The sequence below is a fragment of the Andrographis paniculata genome, unplaced genomic scaffold, assembly GCF_009805555.1.
Source record: "Andrographis paniculata isolate CXL003 unplaced genomic scaffold, ASM980555v1 Contig66END, whole genome shotgun sequence".
NCBI lineage: Eukaryota > Viridiplantae > Streptophyta > Magnoliopsida > Lamiales > Acanthaceae > Andrographis > Andrographis paniculata.
Genome location: NW_026137602.1, coordinates 3,308,880 through 3,328,050, shown reverse-complemented (window position 1 = coordinate 3,328,050; position 19,171 = coordinate 3,308,880). Strand labels below are relative to the sequence as shown.

Sequence of the window (19,171 nt, the reverse complement as noted above, 5' to 3'; positions counted from 1 at the left end):
TTCTTCTCTTCCGTAAATTTAAAATATTTGATTCCGACACGAAAATTAAATAAATATTTTATTATAAATGTGATAAAAGTAAAAAAACATAGTTACGAGTCTTTTTGAAAATTTAGTTATAAATTAAAAAAAAAAAAGTAAAATAGAGATAAGGTAATAAATGTAATGACATTTGGTTTAAATAATACTGAATTGAGGATAATAGGTAAATGTTGATTTGTTAATTTAGAAACCGAAAAAAAAATAGTATTTTATTGATCATTGAAAGTATGTAAAAGTTTTTGAGAGTTTTATCTTTTGACTTTACGTACAAAGTAATTATATTTTTGTAATTTAAGTAAAAGTTAAAAAGTATTTTAATATAAGTATAAGATTACATTTTCTAAAATAAGAAAGAAATGGAGAGAATATATATATTTTGTGTTTTTCTATATAATACTACAAATTAATATTATATTAAATAATATTTATATCACATTAAATAAATTTAAATTTTAGATTTTATTATTTAAAACTCAAAACTTCCCAATTCGCATTGTGCGTAAAGGCCATTATACTCATACTTGGATATATATAGGCTTTGTTTAGACAGATAATTTTAGAGTCTAAAAAAAATTAATGATAAAAATTAATATTTAATTTGATATTTATAAAAAGATATGTATATATATTTGATATAATATTTTTTCTAAAAAATTATTATTATAAATAAACAGTGTCAAAAACTATAAGGGCGTGTTTGTTTGTGAGTTTGAGGTTTTGGTAAAAAAAAAAAAATTAATGATAAAAAATTAGTATTTAATTTGATATTTATAAAAAGATATGTACATATATTTGATATAATATTTTTTTTAAAAAAAATTATTATTATAAATAAACATTGTCAAAAACTCTAACTGCGTGTTTGTTTGCGAGTTTAAGGTTTTGGTTTTGGATTATAAATAGCAAAAAATATAATTATAATAGTTGTTTCAACTGATATAAATAGATATTGATGTGATGTTTTGAACGTAAAATAAATTTATAGTATAATATAAAAAAAAAATTATTATTTGATTTGATATTTTTTAAAAGAGAATAATTTCAATAATAAAAGTTTGTGTTAAAACCCATAAAAAACACAACTTAAAATTGTAAGTATAACCTGAGTCACAATACAATGGGTTGCTTCATATGTATATATATACTTTCATATAAATTTATTTTATTAAATAAGTATGATACTTTCAACAATTATTTTGAGAAATACTTCAAAGTTAGTTGAACTATATAAAACAAAATATATTTGAAAATTCAATTAAACAATAAAAAATATTAATAAAAATGTTGTATTGTTACTCTAGTACAAATTTATTATACTATAATATAAATATATTACTCCCTCGGTCCCATATAATTTGTCCATATTTTCTATTTTCGTCCGTCCCACATAACTTGTTCTTTCTATTTTTGAAAATATAATTATGCGTTTTAATCGCATTTTAAATTTTATAATTTTTTTAATTTTAATTAAACTATTTACTTATCTTAATCTTAATCTATAATTATTTTTACTAAATAATAATTATTTTTACTAATACACTTCTTAATTACTTATTAATTATACTTTACTTAAATTCTCGTGTCTACAGTAATACACTCATATTACATGGGACGGAGGGAGTAGAACAACTATACATTGAAGAATAATTCTCAAGTCTATCACACTATTATGGTTTGTATGGTTGTCGTTTAAAATTAATTCGAAATAGAATATTTATTTGCATTTTTATTTAGATAATATTTTGTATGCGTTTTGTAAAAATAAAAAAATAATGTATTTTTACTTACAATTGTATAAGATAAATAATATTAATTTTAATTTGAAATAAAAGAAAAAAATTTAAATATTACTTTGATCTCTCATATCTTTTTTGCATGGTTTGATTTTGAAACTTATTTTATATAGCATAATTTTGATTTATCTCTTTTTTTTTTTTTTTTTTTTTTGCTATTCTAGTTTTGTTTTTTGCTCATAATAATTATATATATTTTTTAATTGTAAAATGGTAAGCTGTATGTAAATATAAAAATTATTAAGAAAATTAAAATTAAAATTAAAAAATAATACCAAAAAAAATTTAAAAGAAAGAAAATACGCATATATATATATATATATATTGGTATGGAGGGGCACATCCAACCCATGCCTTCTTTAAATTTTTTGGTCTCAATTGAATCATCAAAAACAAATTGTTATGGCTCATTTATATATAAAATATTGATAATCCCGTCTTATTGTCTTTAACACAGGATTTAAAGAATATTGATATTATATTAATAGTGGATAAAAAATAAGGATAAATAATATTTTTACCCTTGTGAGTATATTAGTGTAAAAATTAACGACAATTATGTAACAATAATGAAAAAGTAGGGATAGTTTTACGGTGATATGATTATTTATGAAAATGAGACTATTGTTTTGGAATGGACAAAAGTGGTAAATACGACTATTGTATTGGGACAGAGGGAGTATTATTTATCAAGAATAATTTTATAAAAAACATTATATTATATTAAATACCTAACTTTTGTTATTTTAAAAAATTTTAAAATATCTATTTAATGGGGATTCTATTTAGTTTGTTCACCTAATATATATATTTTTTTGCCAGAATGATTCCTCATAAATATTACTGTATTTAAAACTATAATATACACACATTAACACAATATATAATATATATTTTATCATCTCACAAAAATCAACAATTCAACATAAAATATCATTTTTTTTTTATATTATTAATATAATGTTATATACCTAACATAAAAAATACATCTATCGAAAAATAAAATCATTATTTCCACTCAATTTCAATGTGTACACACAACAGCCCATTATCTTATCCTCTTTAATTTATTTCTAACGATTTTTTTTTTCTAAATAATAATAAATTTCCACTTGGATGAACTCACTATAAAAAGTTGAAGCATTTAGGTCATAACAAATTTATTCCATAAATACATTCCCCAAAAAAATGGCATCAAGAGGAGCACAATCCATGAATTCTATGTATTTTAAGTAAGTTTTTCTTATGTTTTCTTTGATTTATTTATTTTTTTTTTTTTAAATTTCATTTATATATCATAATTGCAAATTATATATATATATATATATATATTTCGGGAAAATTGAAAAAAATATCTCACACTTATACCTCATTATCACTTTTATCCTGTATTTATCTCTCCGGTAAAATATATTCCACATGTTTTTAAAAGTCGTTATTTCTATCATTTGACTGCACGTGATTGCGCGTAAGGGCGCGTGGTGTGAATTTCACGCGCGAAAAAAGGACATAAATAACGATTTTTGTAAACATGTGTGATATATTTTGCCAAGGAGATAAATACATGACAAAAGTGATAATAAGGTATAAGTGTTGGATATTTTTTGCAATTTACTCTATATATTTCATAAGACATTACATTCAATCACTATTTCTATCCAAATTCAAAATTAAAATAAAAAGTAATCACAATTCAATTTGGCTTATTAACAAATTTTCAAGTCAAAATAAAATTTTCAATTTTCAAATTTAATACTCTCTCCGTCCCGGTGCAAAGTTGTCGTTTATTTTTTGCACGTAGATTTTTTTAATATTAGTACTATAATGGGTTGTAGTGAAAAAAACAAAAATGTCCTTATTAGTATTGTGTAATATAAAAGTAACGGCATTTGTGTAATATAGTGTAAGCTGGAATGGTATTTATTATGTTAGTATGCAGTACAATTACTAAATTATGAAATGGTAACTTTGTTTTTGGACGAACAAAAATGAAAAATGACAACCTTTCAATGGGACGGGGAGAATATATTTAAATTTGAGTTGTTAAATGATTTCTTTTGTGCAAGTTCGATTAAACATGCTAAGTAACCTTTTTATAAGGAATACACTGTGAACATTTGCTAACAAAATTCGGACTCGTTCGGAAATATGACAAATAGGAATTTTATATTCAAATTTAAATTTTTTTTTTTTTAATTTGTGAAAAAAGTTTTTAACAAATTGAATAAACCCAAATTTACAAACAGTCTATTTATTTTACAATTTTACATACAAACAAATAATTAAAAAAAAAAAAATAGGAACGTTCTTAACTATTAAATTACAAATTTAACCTTGCAGACCAATGTTAAGAAAGGCTTATCATAGAAAAACCGGCTCTCCGGACACCGTTGCGGATCATACAATAAAGTTGAATGGTGATGAGGCGGCGAAGCATAATCCGGCAGCCGGAAACGGTAACGGTAACGGCAGCGGAACCGGCAACGGCTGGTGGATGCAAGATCATCGAACGGGAATTTATTATCCAAAAGGACAAGAAAAAGTCATGGAAGATGTGCCATCAGGGGCAATGAAGGAATTTCAAACCATCAATTGGTTTGATTGAATTTCAGCACTTTAATCGCCGCTATATATATAATTATTATGAATAATTTTATAAAATTAATCATGTGGATAAATTTTATTTAAAAAATTTATATATATGTGACAATTTAAAATTTATATTCGTATTCAACTCATTTTTTGATTAAGCTGTCATCAAAATTAAATGAAGTCAAATCAAATCAAATTTATGAGAAGCTCATTTATTTCAGCTTTATTCTTTATATTATTTTTCTCACACATTTTCTCAAAAGAATTAATATATTATATACACTTGTTATTTTTATATTTTTTACATAATTTTTATACCATAAATAAATAAAAAAATTATTTCCAACAATCTTACAAAATAAACACACCCTTCTTAATTCTACTTTTAATTAAATTATTAATTTTCTACTATTTAACTTACTATGTATATGTCCTCATATATTTATTTTGAATAAAATTTAAGAATAATAGTATTTTAATTATAGTAGGTAGTTAAGAGTAATATAAAGACAAATTTACTCTTATTTTTGATATAAAAGTAATGATAAAATAGTAAAATAATGATATTTGCAATAAAAAAAATAGGGTATTTTTTAAATGATTATTTTTAATTAAACAATTTAAAATAGAAATGTATATACTTTACAAGCTGACGAAAATAATAATATTTTATTAATTAGTGAAAATGTGAAATATAGTTTTAATATTTTTTTTATTTTATATTATATGTACGTATAATGATATATTTCTAATATATATTAAAGTTAAGGATAATTTGAATATTAAAATATAATTAATTTAATTATAATAGAAAATTGATACTTCAGGTGGAACAGATAAAAAATGATACAAAAAATAGTATTACGATGGATGAAGTATATATTATCTTATGGTGTGTTTGTTTGGGGGTTTGAATTTTGAATTGGGATTTGAATAGTAAAAATTTTGAATTTGAATAGTTGTATGATGTGATATAAATAGATATTGATGTGATGTTTTGAATATAAAATTAATTTTTAGTATAATATAAAAAATGAAAATTAGGTATTTAATTTGATATTTTTGGGGGGGGGGGAGGAAATGGGATGAATAGTAAAAATTAAATTCAATCTCCCAAACAAACACACCCTTAGGTATGTTGCACTTAGTTTTTATAAAAAATGTTAAATTTAATAATTATTTTTTATTCAAAATTAATTAATAAATAAGTAAAGCTCGTATGTTCTATATTAAAAAATAAAAAATCAAAATCAAAATCAAAACTATATGTATTATAAAAAAACCAAAATTACAAATATTTAAATTACAAATAAACGTGTTGTATTAACATATATATACTTTCTTAAATTAAGTCAACCACACATTATTACATTTCATGTGATGCGTGTGTGTAATAGAGACAAATAGTGAGCATGAAATCATAATTTAAAAAATATACGGCTCGATGTCTCATTTATTTTTTTCTTGTTGATTTTTTAATATTAATTATTATATCAAAATATAGTACAAATTAAGAAAAAATTACAAAAATATTTTAATTAGTGTCTTATAGTACTAACAGAAGGACATTTGTACAAAAAAAAATTATACAAATATAAAAATATTTTTAATGTTAAATACACTGAGACAAAAAAGTAAATATGAGCGTTAGAGTAGACAAATCGAGTATATATTAATAATTTAGTGGAAATTATTTAAATTTATTAATAGCCTCAATTATTGAACTAAATTAATACTACGTGTATTTATGACTCCATATTCCTAACAATCTGACCTAGATTGGATAAATTAGGTTCATATAATAAGTTTTGTCCACTCAATTTATTTTTTTAGCGATATGATTTTTTATAAATATGAAAAAAAATTATTATATTCATTTTGTTAGAAAATTTTTATATAACAAGCATATCAAATAATTTATCAAAATAAATTCGATAATCAAGTCGAGTTAAAGTAGAATCTCTATCTGTAAAAACGAATATGCCTCGACAGTATCTCCAGTTTGTGACGCGACGTTCCCAATAAAATGAAATTCACCTCCGAATTAGATAGCACCCCAATATTTCAGAGCTCCGACAAATTAAAATGAGGTAAACACACACAGTATCGGGAGACTAAAGCTATAAAAGATGCCGAAAAACTTAACCGCATAAATCACCGAAAACTTTTCCGGAGATGAGAGGATTAGAGAGGGAGCTAGAGAGAAAACTCTCGTTGGGAAATAAATTTTTTAGGTCAAAATCGTTGCCGTTTTAATGGTCGGTAACCGCCAATCATAATTTCGATAACTTTCGGCCATAAGCATTGAATTTAATGTCAATCATAAGTATATTATTTGAATTTCAAATTTTATATAATTATTTATCATATATGCATGTAATTATAATTTTTGGACTATATTTTTATTATACAAAAGTATATTTTCTTGGGTTTCAACAAAATATTTTTTGTTCCGATTTGACTTTGAAGCATAATAGACTTTGTCACGTATAGTATTCACCAAACTCAAGCTCAAGTCACTATTGGTCGTGTAGTTGTGTCATTATCTGGTTCAGGCAAGTGACACATACGTCTATGGCTTACCAATATTCATATGTCTAATCATATTATCAATAACCATCATACAGTCCGCATCCATTTTAACTTACAGAATAATCAATTTCGAAAATTATAAATTTAATTTAAAATAAAATTACATCGATTAAATAATTAACCGAGTTTTCAACAAAGTTAACAATTCAATATAAAATATTATTTTTTATATTATCGATACAATTCTTCATATCTAATTTAAAAGACATATTCATCTAAAAAACGAAGTGAACACACTCAATATATATAATATGTATACTTTATTTACCCACAAAAGTCAACAATTAAGTATACGAGACAGACAAAAAAAAAAATTATAAAGTATATAAGAAAACAATTCTTCTAAAAAATTAATATATTACGGCGCCGAAGGTTTGAACACATGACCTCAAGATCACACATCCAATCCCCACACCACCGGGCCATCCCTTACAAAATTATATAATATTGATTATATGTGTTAAATGTTATCTCACATTGGTATATATATAGGTGAAGAGTCAGTCCACCTATCACCAATTAGTTTTAAGTTGAATGTGCGAATCCCTTCTTTAACCATACGTGATATTTGTAGAAAAAAAAAATATATTACATAATAATTAATATAAGGATTATAATAAGTAATCTAAAATTATTAAAAGTAAATACATTGTATTCAATATATATTATAAAAAATATTTTATATTCAAAATATCATATATATATATATATATATGTATATCACATCAAAAATGTTTATTTTATTAGATTGTATGTTGTATTTCATCACCTCAAATATGTATGTTCTTTAAGATTGAATTTGATTTATTTTTTTAAAAAATGTTTATTTGGATAGTAATTTAAATATAATATTTTGTGAGATAATATAATACTTTTTCCGTCACAGAAAAATATGTTGAAATTTTTTTATGCAAATTTTAATAGTGTGTACTTTTTGCCTTTTATAATATAAAATTTACAAAAAAAAAACAATATAAATATTTTACTAAGTAAGAAAATAATACTCTCTCCGTCCCAAAAGTATAGTGTTATTGTGTTAGACACAAGATTTAAGTAATAGTTGGTAAAAAGTAAGGATAAATGACTTTTTTGCCCTTGTGGGTATATTAGTATAAAAAGTAATGACAATTGTGTAATAATAATGAAAAAATAAGGGTAGTTTTATAGTGATATGGTTATTTATGAAAATAAGACTATTATTTTGAGACGGACAAAAATGATAAACAAAATTATTGTATTGAGACGGATAGAGTAGTATTTTTAGATGATAGATAAAAAAATGAAAATACATAAATTTAAGTGACATCAAAAATAATTTTTATAAGAAATCATAATTATTACTCCCTTCGTTTCAACCAAAAGTATCATTTTTACCACTATTATACGTCTCACTCAAAATTATCTATTTTCTATTTTAGTAAAAATAATTATATATTAATATCAAAATAATATTAATTTTAAACTAAATTACAAATATACCATTATAAATACAAACTTCTACTAATTAATAAAATATTAGTACTCCCTCCGTCCAAGCAATAAGTATACATTTATTTTTGGCGCGGAGTTTAAGAGATAATTGTATTTTAATTATAATTGGTAGGTAAAAGTAATGTAATGATACTTCTGTCATTGCTTTTTTAGTATAAAAGTAATGATGTGATGTAAAGTAATGGTATTTGTAAAAAAATGAAGGTATTTAATGAAATGATTATTTTGTAATTTGACGTCCCAAAATAGAAATATGTATACTTTGTAGTTAGAGGGATGAAGTATTATTTTTAATTCTATTATAAAATCTAAAGATCCAGACGGAAGGAATATATAATAATAATAATAATAATAATAATAATAATAATAAAATCTTACTCTTAAAAAGCATAAACTTAGATTTTATTTAACTTTAATAGTAAAATATTTTCAACATATATTTGAACATAACTATTTAGGGCTTTATTTTATGACCTAAAAATTATTCCCTCTCCCGGTTTTAGGAGTTTCATTTATCTTTTGTGTAATTATATTTAATATTAAAAATATCTTGATATTTGTATGATATTTTGCACAAATATCATTATAATAGTATTATAAGACATTAGTAGAAATATTTTTGTTATTTTTTTTTAATTTTGTATTATATTTTAATAATTAATATTAAAAAATCAACATGCAAAAAGTAAATGAGACCCTTAGAGCCGGACGGAGGTAGTATAATTTTTTTTTTATCACGAATTCACTCCTGCCACGAATAATGTGAAATTTTTTAGGGTCCTTAAAATATGGGTAAACTGTTTTTTAGTCCCGTAACTGGATTCTTTTATCATTTTAGTCCTGTAAGTGGAGCTTGTCGCAAACTAGTCCCATAAGTGAAAAATTTTTAATGTTTTAGTCCTCCGGCGCCGGAGACGCCCGCGTGGCTCGCAGGAGGTGACGTGTCCGCCAGGTGTCCCGCCAGGTCAGCGACACCTGGCGAACACGTGGATTTATTTATTTATTTTATTTTTTTAATTGGACCAAATAAAAAATTAAAAAATATACAAATAAAATTTAAAATAAATTAAAAATAAGTTTAAAAAAAAATTAAAAAAATGGAAAAAAAATTAAAAAAATCCACGTGTCCGTCAGGTCAGCGACACCTGGCGGACACGTCACCTCCGGCGAGCCACACGGGCATCTCCGGCGCCGGAGGACTAAAACAGCGAAAAATTCACCTTATGGGACTAGTTTGCGACAAGCTCCACTTACAGAACTAAAATGATAAGGGGTCCAATTACGGAATAAAAAAAAAACAGTTTACCATTCAAATATTTATACAACAACGTGCATTTCATTAATTGCATGGCAGTACAGTAGCTCAAATATGAATAAATTCAATTAAAATCCTTTGACAATAAATCAATAATATGTCCAAATTAATTAACATCTCCAACACATTATTTATTTGTTGAGATTCGTGGCAGATTTATAGCCACTTTTCCACAAATTCACATTTTACATATGCTTATTTGAGATATTTAATGTTTTTTGTTTACTCTAAATAAAAATATATTATTTAGTCGTATATTTATAATATTTTTTCTATTTCATAATAAATTATTATTTTTTTATTTTAATTCGTTTCATAACAAAATATTCATTTTTTTTAATAATTATACCATCTATCTAACATTACAAATACCCTTACAACTTACAATATATTATACAAATATCATTACCTTTATATCACACAATACTAGTAAAATTATTTTAGTCATTTCTACTTTATTTTTAAAATATCTCAATATAATACTAATATTTTTAAGACCTCGTATAAAAAATAAATTGATACATAATTATGGGACGGATGGTGTAAATACTTTCTCTCTTTCTCCACTTAAAACTTTCTACCTTTATATATATATATATATTTGTCTAAGTCAATTTTTTTTTTATTTTAGTAAAATTAATTATCAATTTAAATATCAAAATACTTTCATTTTTTTATATATTATTTTTTAAGGATAAAATGAATATTTTCTCCGTCCAATTAGAAAATATACATATTTTTATTCTAGGACATCTAATTACAAAGTAAATATTTCATTAAATATCTCACTTGTTTTCACAAATACCCTTACTTTATATCACACTATTATTTTTACACCAAAAATAAAAACAAAAAATATCATTATACTACTTTTAACTACTCACTATAATTAAAATATTATTTATTAAACATCATGTCAAAAAAAATATTTATTTTTTATGGAGACGAAGAGAGTATTATGCAGTATTACTTTATTATATTATGTATTTATAACATATTAAATTACCTTAATTCAATTGCAAAAGTTCAATAAAAATTTTACTAGTTGATGGGAGTATAAACTATTATTTCTTACAAGATATCAATTAGTATACTATTAAGCTAAAATTGAATAAAAATATATATTTATTAGTATTTTTGTTTGACATACTTTTTTTTTTTATTTAAGGTACCGAAAATCATACTGTTAATATAAAAAATTAATATTTTATATTAAAATTTGATTTTTAATGAAAAAATAAAATATATATGGTATATATTGAAAATTGTATCAATAAAAAATTATTTAAGCAAACGAAAGGTTTGTTCACTTCGGGTTTATTCATTTTATATTTTTGGATGAATGTGTTTTTTATGTTAAATATGAGACATTGTACTGATAATAATAAAAATAATATTTTGTTGAATTGTTTATTTTTTTTTAAAATAATTATGTATTTTATATATTTTAATAATATTTATAAGAAAACGTTTCAATTAAAAAAATTATATATTTAACTATACATTTAAGTTGTACTATGTTTTTTTCATTGCCATCTTCAATTATATATGTGTTGATTGAAGTTATATAATAAACATTATTTATGTATTAATATACACTAAAAATATGTAGAGAATAATAAATTATCGAGGATTCAATGAAATAATATATGTAACGAGGTGAAGGTATTAATAATATAAGTATTAAAAAAAATAATTTAAATATTAATGTGAATATAATGTGAATGAGTAACCAAAAATAAATAAATAAATGTCTAATACATTATTAATAAATTATGTAGTAGTATAATTTCTCGCAATACATATCAAATATTTTTATATTACGAATTGTCCAATTGTGTGCTTATTTGATCGGACACGAATTTTAGAAAAAATATGTAGAAATAAAACTTTTACTTTTTTAGTAAAAAGAAAGTCAACTAAGAATAAATTTTAATGACAATAAAAAAAATAATAAATTTAGATGACAGAAGAAATATTTATTTTTAAATATAGATTACTATGATGATTTTACTAAACAATTCATCAAGTTTAAGAAAAAAATTAAATTATTTTTTTGGAGTTTGATTTTATTATTTTATTTTTATTTCTTTAGTAATATTGGAGGGTAAATTTTTTTAGTTTTTTTAGTCCCGTAACTAACTTCTTTATCATTTTAGTTCTGTAACTGGAGGCTGTCTTAAACTAGTCTCATAGATAAAAATTTTTTTCTCAATTTAATCCTCAATGTCTATGTGCCATCCGCGCGATGTCGGCCAGATCAGCGCCACGTGGCTAACATATTGATTATTTTTTTATTTTTTAAATATAAAAAAATTACAATTATAAAAATAAAATAAAAATAAAAATAAAAATAAAATTATCCATATGTACATCAAGTCAACACTATGTAACTTTTAATAATTTATATATTAGTATATTTTTTAATTATATTTTTTATATATTATTTTTATTTTTAATATGAAAAATATAAAGTATCCACATAGCGGCCACGTAGCGCTGATTTAACGAACATGTGGATAATTTTACTTTTTTAATTTTAATTTTTGTATTTTATTTTCTTATATTTTTAAAATTTATTTTTTATATATTTTATATATTTAATTTAATTTTTATTTAATTTCTATTAAAAACTAAAAAAATTAAAAAATTCACGTGGCACTGATCTGGCCGACATGCGTCGGCCAGTCTGCCACGGACATGCCACCTAGGCATTGAGGACTAAATTGAAAAAAAATTTCACTTACGAGACTAGTTTAAGAAGCCTCCAGTTACAGGACTAAAATGATAAAACGGTCCAGTTACGGCCTGAAAAAACAGTTTACATACAAATGTTATACATAAAATTTACTCTAAAAAGTAATATTAATAATAATAAAACACAAGCTCACACACAAAATCATATATCACAAATAAATGAGTGAAAAAATTATGAAATTAATAAATTGGATGTAATAAATTGGAGAAGAAAAATACAAATGAGACATTCGAAATTTGACATAATTCAATACATATATGGCTCTGTTCACCCACTGGTTTTTAATGAAATAATTATTGATGTGTTATACCATCAATTGTATAAAAATATAAAATATATTATTTTATGTTAAATTTTTGATTTTTTATAATGACTTATTGACTTTTTACAATGATTATTTGAAATTTTTTAAATTCAACTCTTTAAATTTTGTATAATATATTTTGTATTTTTTATTATTATATTTGGAGAATCGAAATTGAAAAATGTTGCTGAAAGAACAAAACGGATATGATCACATCAACACACAAGACACAGTAATAAATAATACATGATTTATATTAATATAATACAAATACATCACATAAATCGACAATAACCTTTTTATTTTCTGATTATTTTGGTTTTGCATTTGTATTTTATGTTTTTATTTAAATAATAGTTTAGTTTGAATTTATTTTTATAAAAATACAACATAATATTTAAAATTAAAAAAAAAAACAAAAAAACCAAATTTTTATACTCCCTCCCTCCTAAAACTATAGTCTTAATTGGGTTGAACACGAAATTTAAGGAATATTGATATTATATTGGTAATTTGTAAAAAATATGGATAAAAGATTTTTTTGTCCTTGCGAGTGTATTAGTGTAAAGAGTAGTGGTAATTGTGTAATAAAAATGAAAAAATATTGATAATTTTACGGTGATATGATTATTTATGAAAATAAGACTACTGTTTTAAAACAGATAAAATAGTAAATAAGAGTATTGTATTGGAAAGAGAGTCTCTTTTTGTAGTGTAGTCGACGTAGTTTTCATAGTGAAGTTGGCAGCAAAAAAATTTAGTTGAAATTAAATAAATGTATTGACAACTTGATTCATCTAAATATAGCCACAATTATTTATTTTATTTTAGTTTTTATTTATTTAATTATTGTGACAAAAAAAATGATGACATAGGAATTACACCAAACATAACAACTTCATTATTAATTAGGGTTTGTTTACTTTGCCTTCAAGAAAATAATAATAATAATAAATAAATAAATAAATAAAATTTCTCACATACTTTCAGTATTTTCTTAAAATAAAAATTAGTTACGATGTTGTATTCTTTTGTCTCTTTAGTAAATAAGTAAATAAGATTTATAATTTTTTATTTGATTTTTTAATTTTTATTATTATTATTATTATTATTATTATTATTATTATTATTATTATTATTATTACTATTATGTAATTATTATAACAATATATTATAATACATTATTATTATTTTTATTTTTATTTTTATTTTTTTTATAAAGATCAAAATCACTACAAAAAAAAATAATATATTTGTAACGAAATTCCGTCTCTAAAGATCACGTAGCTAACGTAATTCCATCATTAATTCCGTCTCTAATATCATTAGTAACAGAAAAAATGGATTTAAAGACAAAAAAATCTCTTTAAAAAATGATATTTTTTGGAATCACTGTTTAAACACATATAGAAATCCTCACATTATATATATATATATATATAAATTATATAGTCAACCAAATATAATTAAAGGTGTGATTAAACAATCATTTAGATGTGACAATAAAAAATGGGCTCGGATCGCATTACGATCCGATCAAGATCAGCATATGTCATAGAGATAATCAACATGTATTTCTACATAATGTAACATATTTTATATTATAATACTCCCTCACTTTCAAAACTATAGTATGAGTTGTATTGTATGCGAAATTTAAGGAATATTGTAGTGGATAAAAAGTACGGGTAAAAGACTTTTATGCCCTTGTGAGTATATTAGTGTAAAAAATATTAGCAATTGTGTGTGATAATAATAAAAAAGTAATAGTAGTTTTATAGTGATATATATTTTTTATTCATTATTTTTATATTTACTCAATTTTTTATACTAAGTATAAATTTATCTTCAAAGCAAAATACAAAACAAACAAATTCTTATCATCCTACGAATAATATATAAATATTTAAAATATTACTCTCTTTGTTTTATAATAATTAACGTATTTTTAATTTCAGGATGTCCTATAAGAATTGACACCAACTCTTTTATTTTTACTAAATTTCTTTATCGTAAATATATTTAATAAATATAAATTAATTTACTTAAATTTCTAAACTCTTACATGATCTTTAAGTTATTTTAATAAATAAATATTTTTATCAAATTAATTTATATTCATCATAAATAACTAAATATATTTTATATTTAATTATATTATATAAATTTTTAGTTTTTGTAAAATTATATCTATTCTATATTATTGAGATATAATATTTAAAATATTTAAATATATATTTTAATTTTTTTAATCATATATATTAATTATTATTTTAAGAATAGGGTAAACTGTTTTTTTTAGTTCCGTAACTGGACTCCTTTATTATTTTAGTCCCGTAAGTGGAGTCTATCGCAAACTAGTTTCATAAGTGAAAAATTTTCGCTGTTTTAGTCCTCCGGCGCCGGAGATGCCCGCGTGCCTCGCCGGAGGTGACGTGTCCGCCAGGTGTCGCTGACCTGGCGGACACGTGGATTTTTTATTTTATTTTTCATTTTTTAAATTTTTTTTTAAAACTTATTTTAAATTTTTTTTTTTTTTTTTTTATTTGATACAATTAAAAAAAAATTAAAAAAATAAAAAAATAAAAATAAATTTACGTGTCCGCCAGGTGTCGCTGATCTGGCAGGACACCTGGCGGACACGTCACCTCCGGCGAGCCATGCGGGCGTCTCCGGCGCCGGAGGACTAAAACAGCAAAATTTTTCACTTATGGGACTAGTTTGCAACAGGCTCCACTTACAGGACTAAAACGATAAATGGTCCAGTTACGGAACTAAAAAAACAGGTTACCCTTAAAAAATATGTACCAATAACACTATTTATATATATAAATAATAATATTATAATTTACTATAATAATAATAATAATAATAATAATAATAGTAATAATAATAATAATAATAATAATAAATATTTTGTATAGTCAACTACAAGCTTGTCCAATAATGAATTGCATTATACAAATGCCACTGACTAATTATCTATAGATTTAAATTTTTTAATCACTATTATAATATTAAAATACGTGACTTAATGTGTACCAATAGATTAAAATATAGTGTGATTAAGAGCAATAAAATAAAATAATCACGATTCAAAAACTGTCACAAATAATATTATTATATAAATGACATATAATTCATCCTTAGTATTAATTTTTTTTAATAAAAATATATTCCTACATTACATAAAATTCTATTTTGCTAAATTAAAATTTGCATAAAATATTGTTTTAATTTAAAAAAATAAAAGTTATATGTCTATCTCGTGGATGACCTAATAAAAACGGTATTTTTTTTTATATTCCACTGTCTCAATTAATTTGTTTTTTTTTTGTTTTTTTTTTTTTACTTTCGTTCGTCTCATATAATTTGTTCATTCTTTTTTTAAAAATATAATTATACATTTTAATTATGTTTTAAAATTTATAATTTTGTGTTTTTTTTATTTTAACTAAACTATTTAGTCATCTTAATCTTAATTTTAATCTTAATCTATAATTATTTTAATTAAATTGTAATTATTTTACAAATATACTTTTTAATTATTTACTAATTACTCAATACCTAAAACTTTGTGTCTAACTTAAAGTTTAAGTGGACTGGAGTGAATATAAATTTGCATAGTAAAATAGTAAAATAAATAATATCCATAAATTATTTCCTCAAGTTTATTTGAAAATTTCGGTATAAAAAATTTAGAGTTTGTTTATTTAATTTTTTAGTTTGAGATGTTTTCTCATGTAAGGTATATAAAATTGTGTTAATAATATAAAAATTAATAATGTGTGTTGAATATTAATTTTTTTTTGTTCCGTAATTATACACTCCTTTATCATTTTAGTCTCATAATTAGAGCATGTCGGAAACTAGTCTCGTAAGTGGAAACTTTTCGCACTTTTAGTTCTTAAGTGCCGGAGATTCCTATGTGACACCCACGTGGCTCGCCGGAGGACATGTTTCCGCCAAGTCAGTGACACCCAATGAACACCAGGAGTTTTTTTTTTTAATTAATTAATTAATTTTATTATTATTATTATTTTGTAAACATTAAAATTTTCAAAATGATTCTGAAAATTAATTATTTTTTCAAATTACAAAAAAAATAAAAATCAACGTCTCCGCCAGGTGTTGCTCGCGTCCTCCAGCGAGCCACGCGGGTGCCACGTAAACATCTTTGACACCGGAGAACTAAAATTGCAAAAAAAATTTCAATTGCGAGACTGAAATGATAATATAATCCAATTGTGGGAATTGAAAAATCAGTTTAGTTGAACAAACAGACCCTATAACTTTATAAACATTGTAAAATTTATAATATACTCTCTTCGTCCCTTAACAATATATCCATTTTTCTATTTTGGTCCGTTACATAACAAAGTATTCAATTTTTTTTAGTAATTATACTATATACCTAACATTACAAATACCTTTCCAATTTACAATATATTACACATATGTCATTACCTTTATATCATACAATACTAATAGGGTTAATTTAGTATTTTTACCTTTATTTCTATTTTATCTCAATATAATATTAATATTTCTAAAACTCAGTTTAAAAAGCAAATTGATATATAGATATGAGACAGAGGGAGTAATTGTTTAGTTATAAAATACTCCATCTCCCGGTTAAATTGTCCATCTTACTGTATATACGAAAATTTAGGTAAAATATAATTGATAAAGAATTAGAAAATATACTAGTAAAATAGTTATTATATAATAAAAATAATTATAAATTAAAATTAATATAACAAAATAGTTTAATTAAAAAAAATTTGAAAAAAAAACAATAAATTATGTGGGACATGGCGAAATAGAATCCGAGACAATGTCCAATGCTAAATAAAAATAGGTTCGGATTTACATACAATTTCCGATACAAATTTTCAAGGCTAATGCCCAAAATTCCAGTAGTGAAGCAGAAATACTTTTATATAATTTTAAAACGGACAAAAATGGTAAACAAGACTATTGTATTAAGACAAATAAAGTATTATATATATATTTCTCTTTTATATAATTTTATAGAATTTATTCATAAATTTCACCTCAACTTTAATTTGTTTTTCAAAATAAAAAATTGCACATAACTTTTACAAAGTAAAATTAAAACGTTACTAAAAAAAATATTACATATCATTTTCAAAAAAATAAAATTATATCTCACTTTTTAAAAAATAAAATGATATATCATTTTTCAAAAAATAAATTTATACATTATTTTTTAAAAAATAAAATTATATACTTTCACTTTCCAAAAGAATAAAATTACACATTATTTTTTAAAAATAAAATTATATATATCACTTTGTAAAAAATAAAATTATATCACTTTTAAACAAATAAAATTATACATTACTTTTTTAAAAAAAAAAAATTATTATATGTCACTTTTCAAAAATTAAAATTATACATTATTATGGACAAAAAATTGTGTTATTTTTAATAAACACAAAATTTGTACAAATTGTATTTGATTTGAATTTAAAACGGGGTTCTATTCTATAAATGGGTCCTTTGATTCTCCTTCCGGGTCGATTTATTTTCCAACTTGGTTTTCGATGGCTTCTTTGATCCGAAGAAGTTTGGTCTTCAGTTTGACTTTGCCGGCTTTTGGAGGGTTTTGGTCTCCGTGCAAGCGATTTGATCGTCAGCTTTGGATTTGATGTCTTTTTTTTAGACGATCCGAGACTTTAATCTTTGATTTAGCTTTGCCGCTTTTGGAGGACTTTGGTCTCCGTGTTGGCGATTTGATCATCATCTTTGGATTTGTTGTCTTCTTTGGACGATCCGCGACTTTGACATTTGTTTTGGCTTTGTCGCTTTTGGAGGACTTTGGTCTCTGTATTGACGATTTGATCATCATCTTTGGATTTGTTGTCTTCTTGAGACAATCCACAACTTTGACCTTTGCTTTGGCTTTGCCACTTTTGGAGGACTTTGGTCTCCGCGTGGGCGATTCGATCGTCGACTTTGGATTTGATGTCTCTTTAGACGACCCGCAACTTTGATCTTTGGTTTGTCTTTTTCGCCTCTTGGAGAGTTTCGGTCTCCGCGTGGGCGATTCGATCGTCGGCTTTGGATTTGATGTCTTCTTTCGACGATCCGGACTTTGATCTTTGAGGAGGTAGATTTGGTGCTTCGTAACGCTTTTGGCGGCATGTCCCTTTGACTTTTGGATCGAAGAGGGCCGAATTGTTGCTTTGGTGAATAATGCGATGAACACCTCGAAGCTTTGGGATGAACTTTGGATGCTCTTCCTTGGCTTTGATAGA

At 23.4% G+C, this 19,171-nt stretch overlaps 1 protein-coding gene across 1 annotated transcript; it reads left to right on the top strand.

Moving 5' to 3' along the window:
• Positions 1 to 2,956: 2,956 nt before the first annotated feature.
• LOC127263079 (uncharacterized) lies at positions 2,957 to 4,655 on the top strand. The gene is made up of 2 exons (XM_051292021.1): positions 2,957 to 3,067; positions 4,176 to 4,655. The coding sequence occupies exons 1-2, from the start codon at positions 3,024 to 3,026 to the stop codon at positions 4,438 to 4,440; spliced, it is 309 nt and encodes a 102-aa protein (XP_051147978.1). The 5' UTR covers positions 2,957 to 3,023; the 3' UTR covers positions 4,441 to 4,655.
• The last annotated feature ends 14,516 nt before the right edge of the window (positions 4,656 to 19,171 follow it).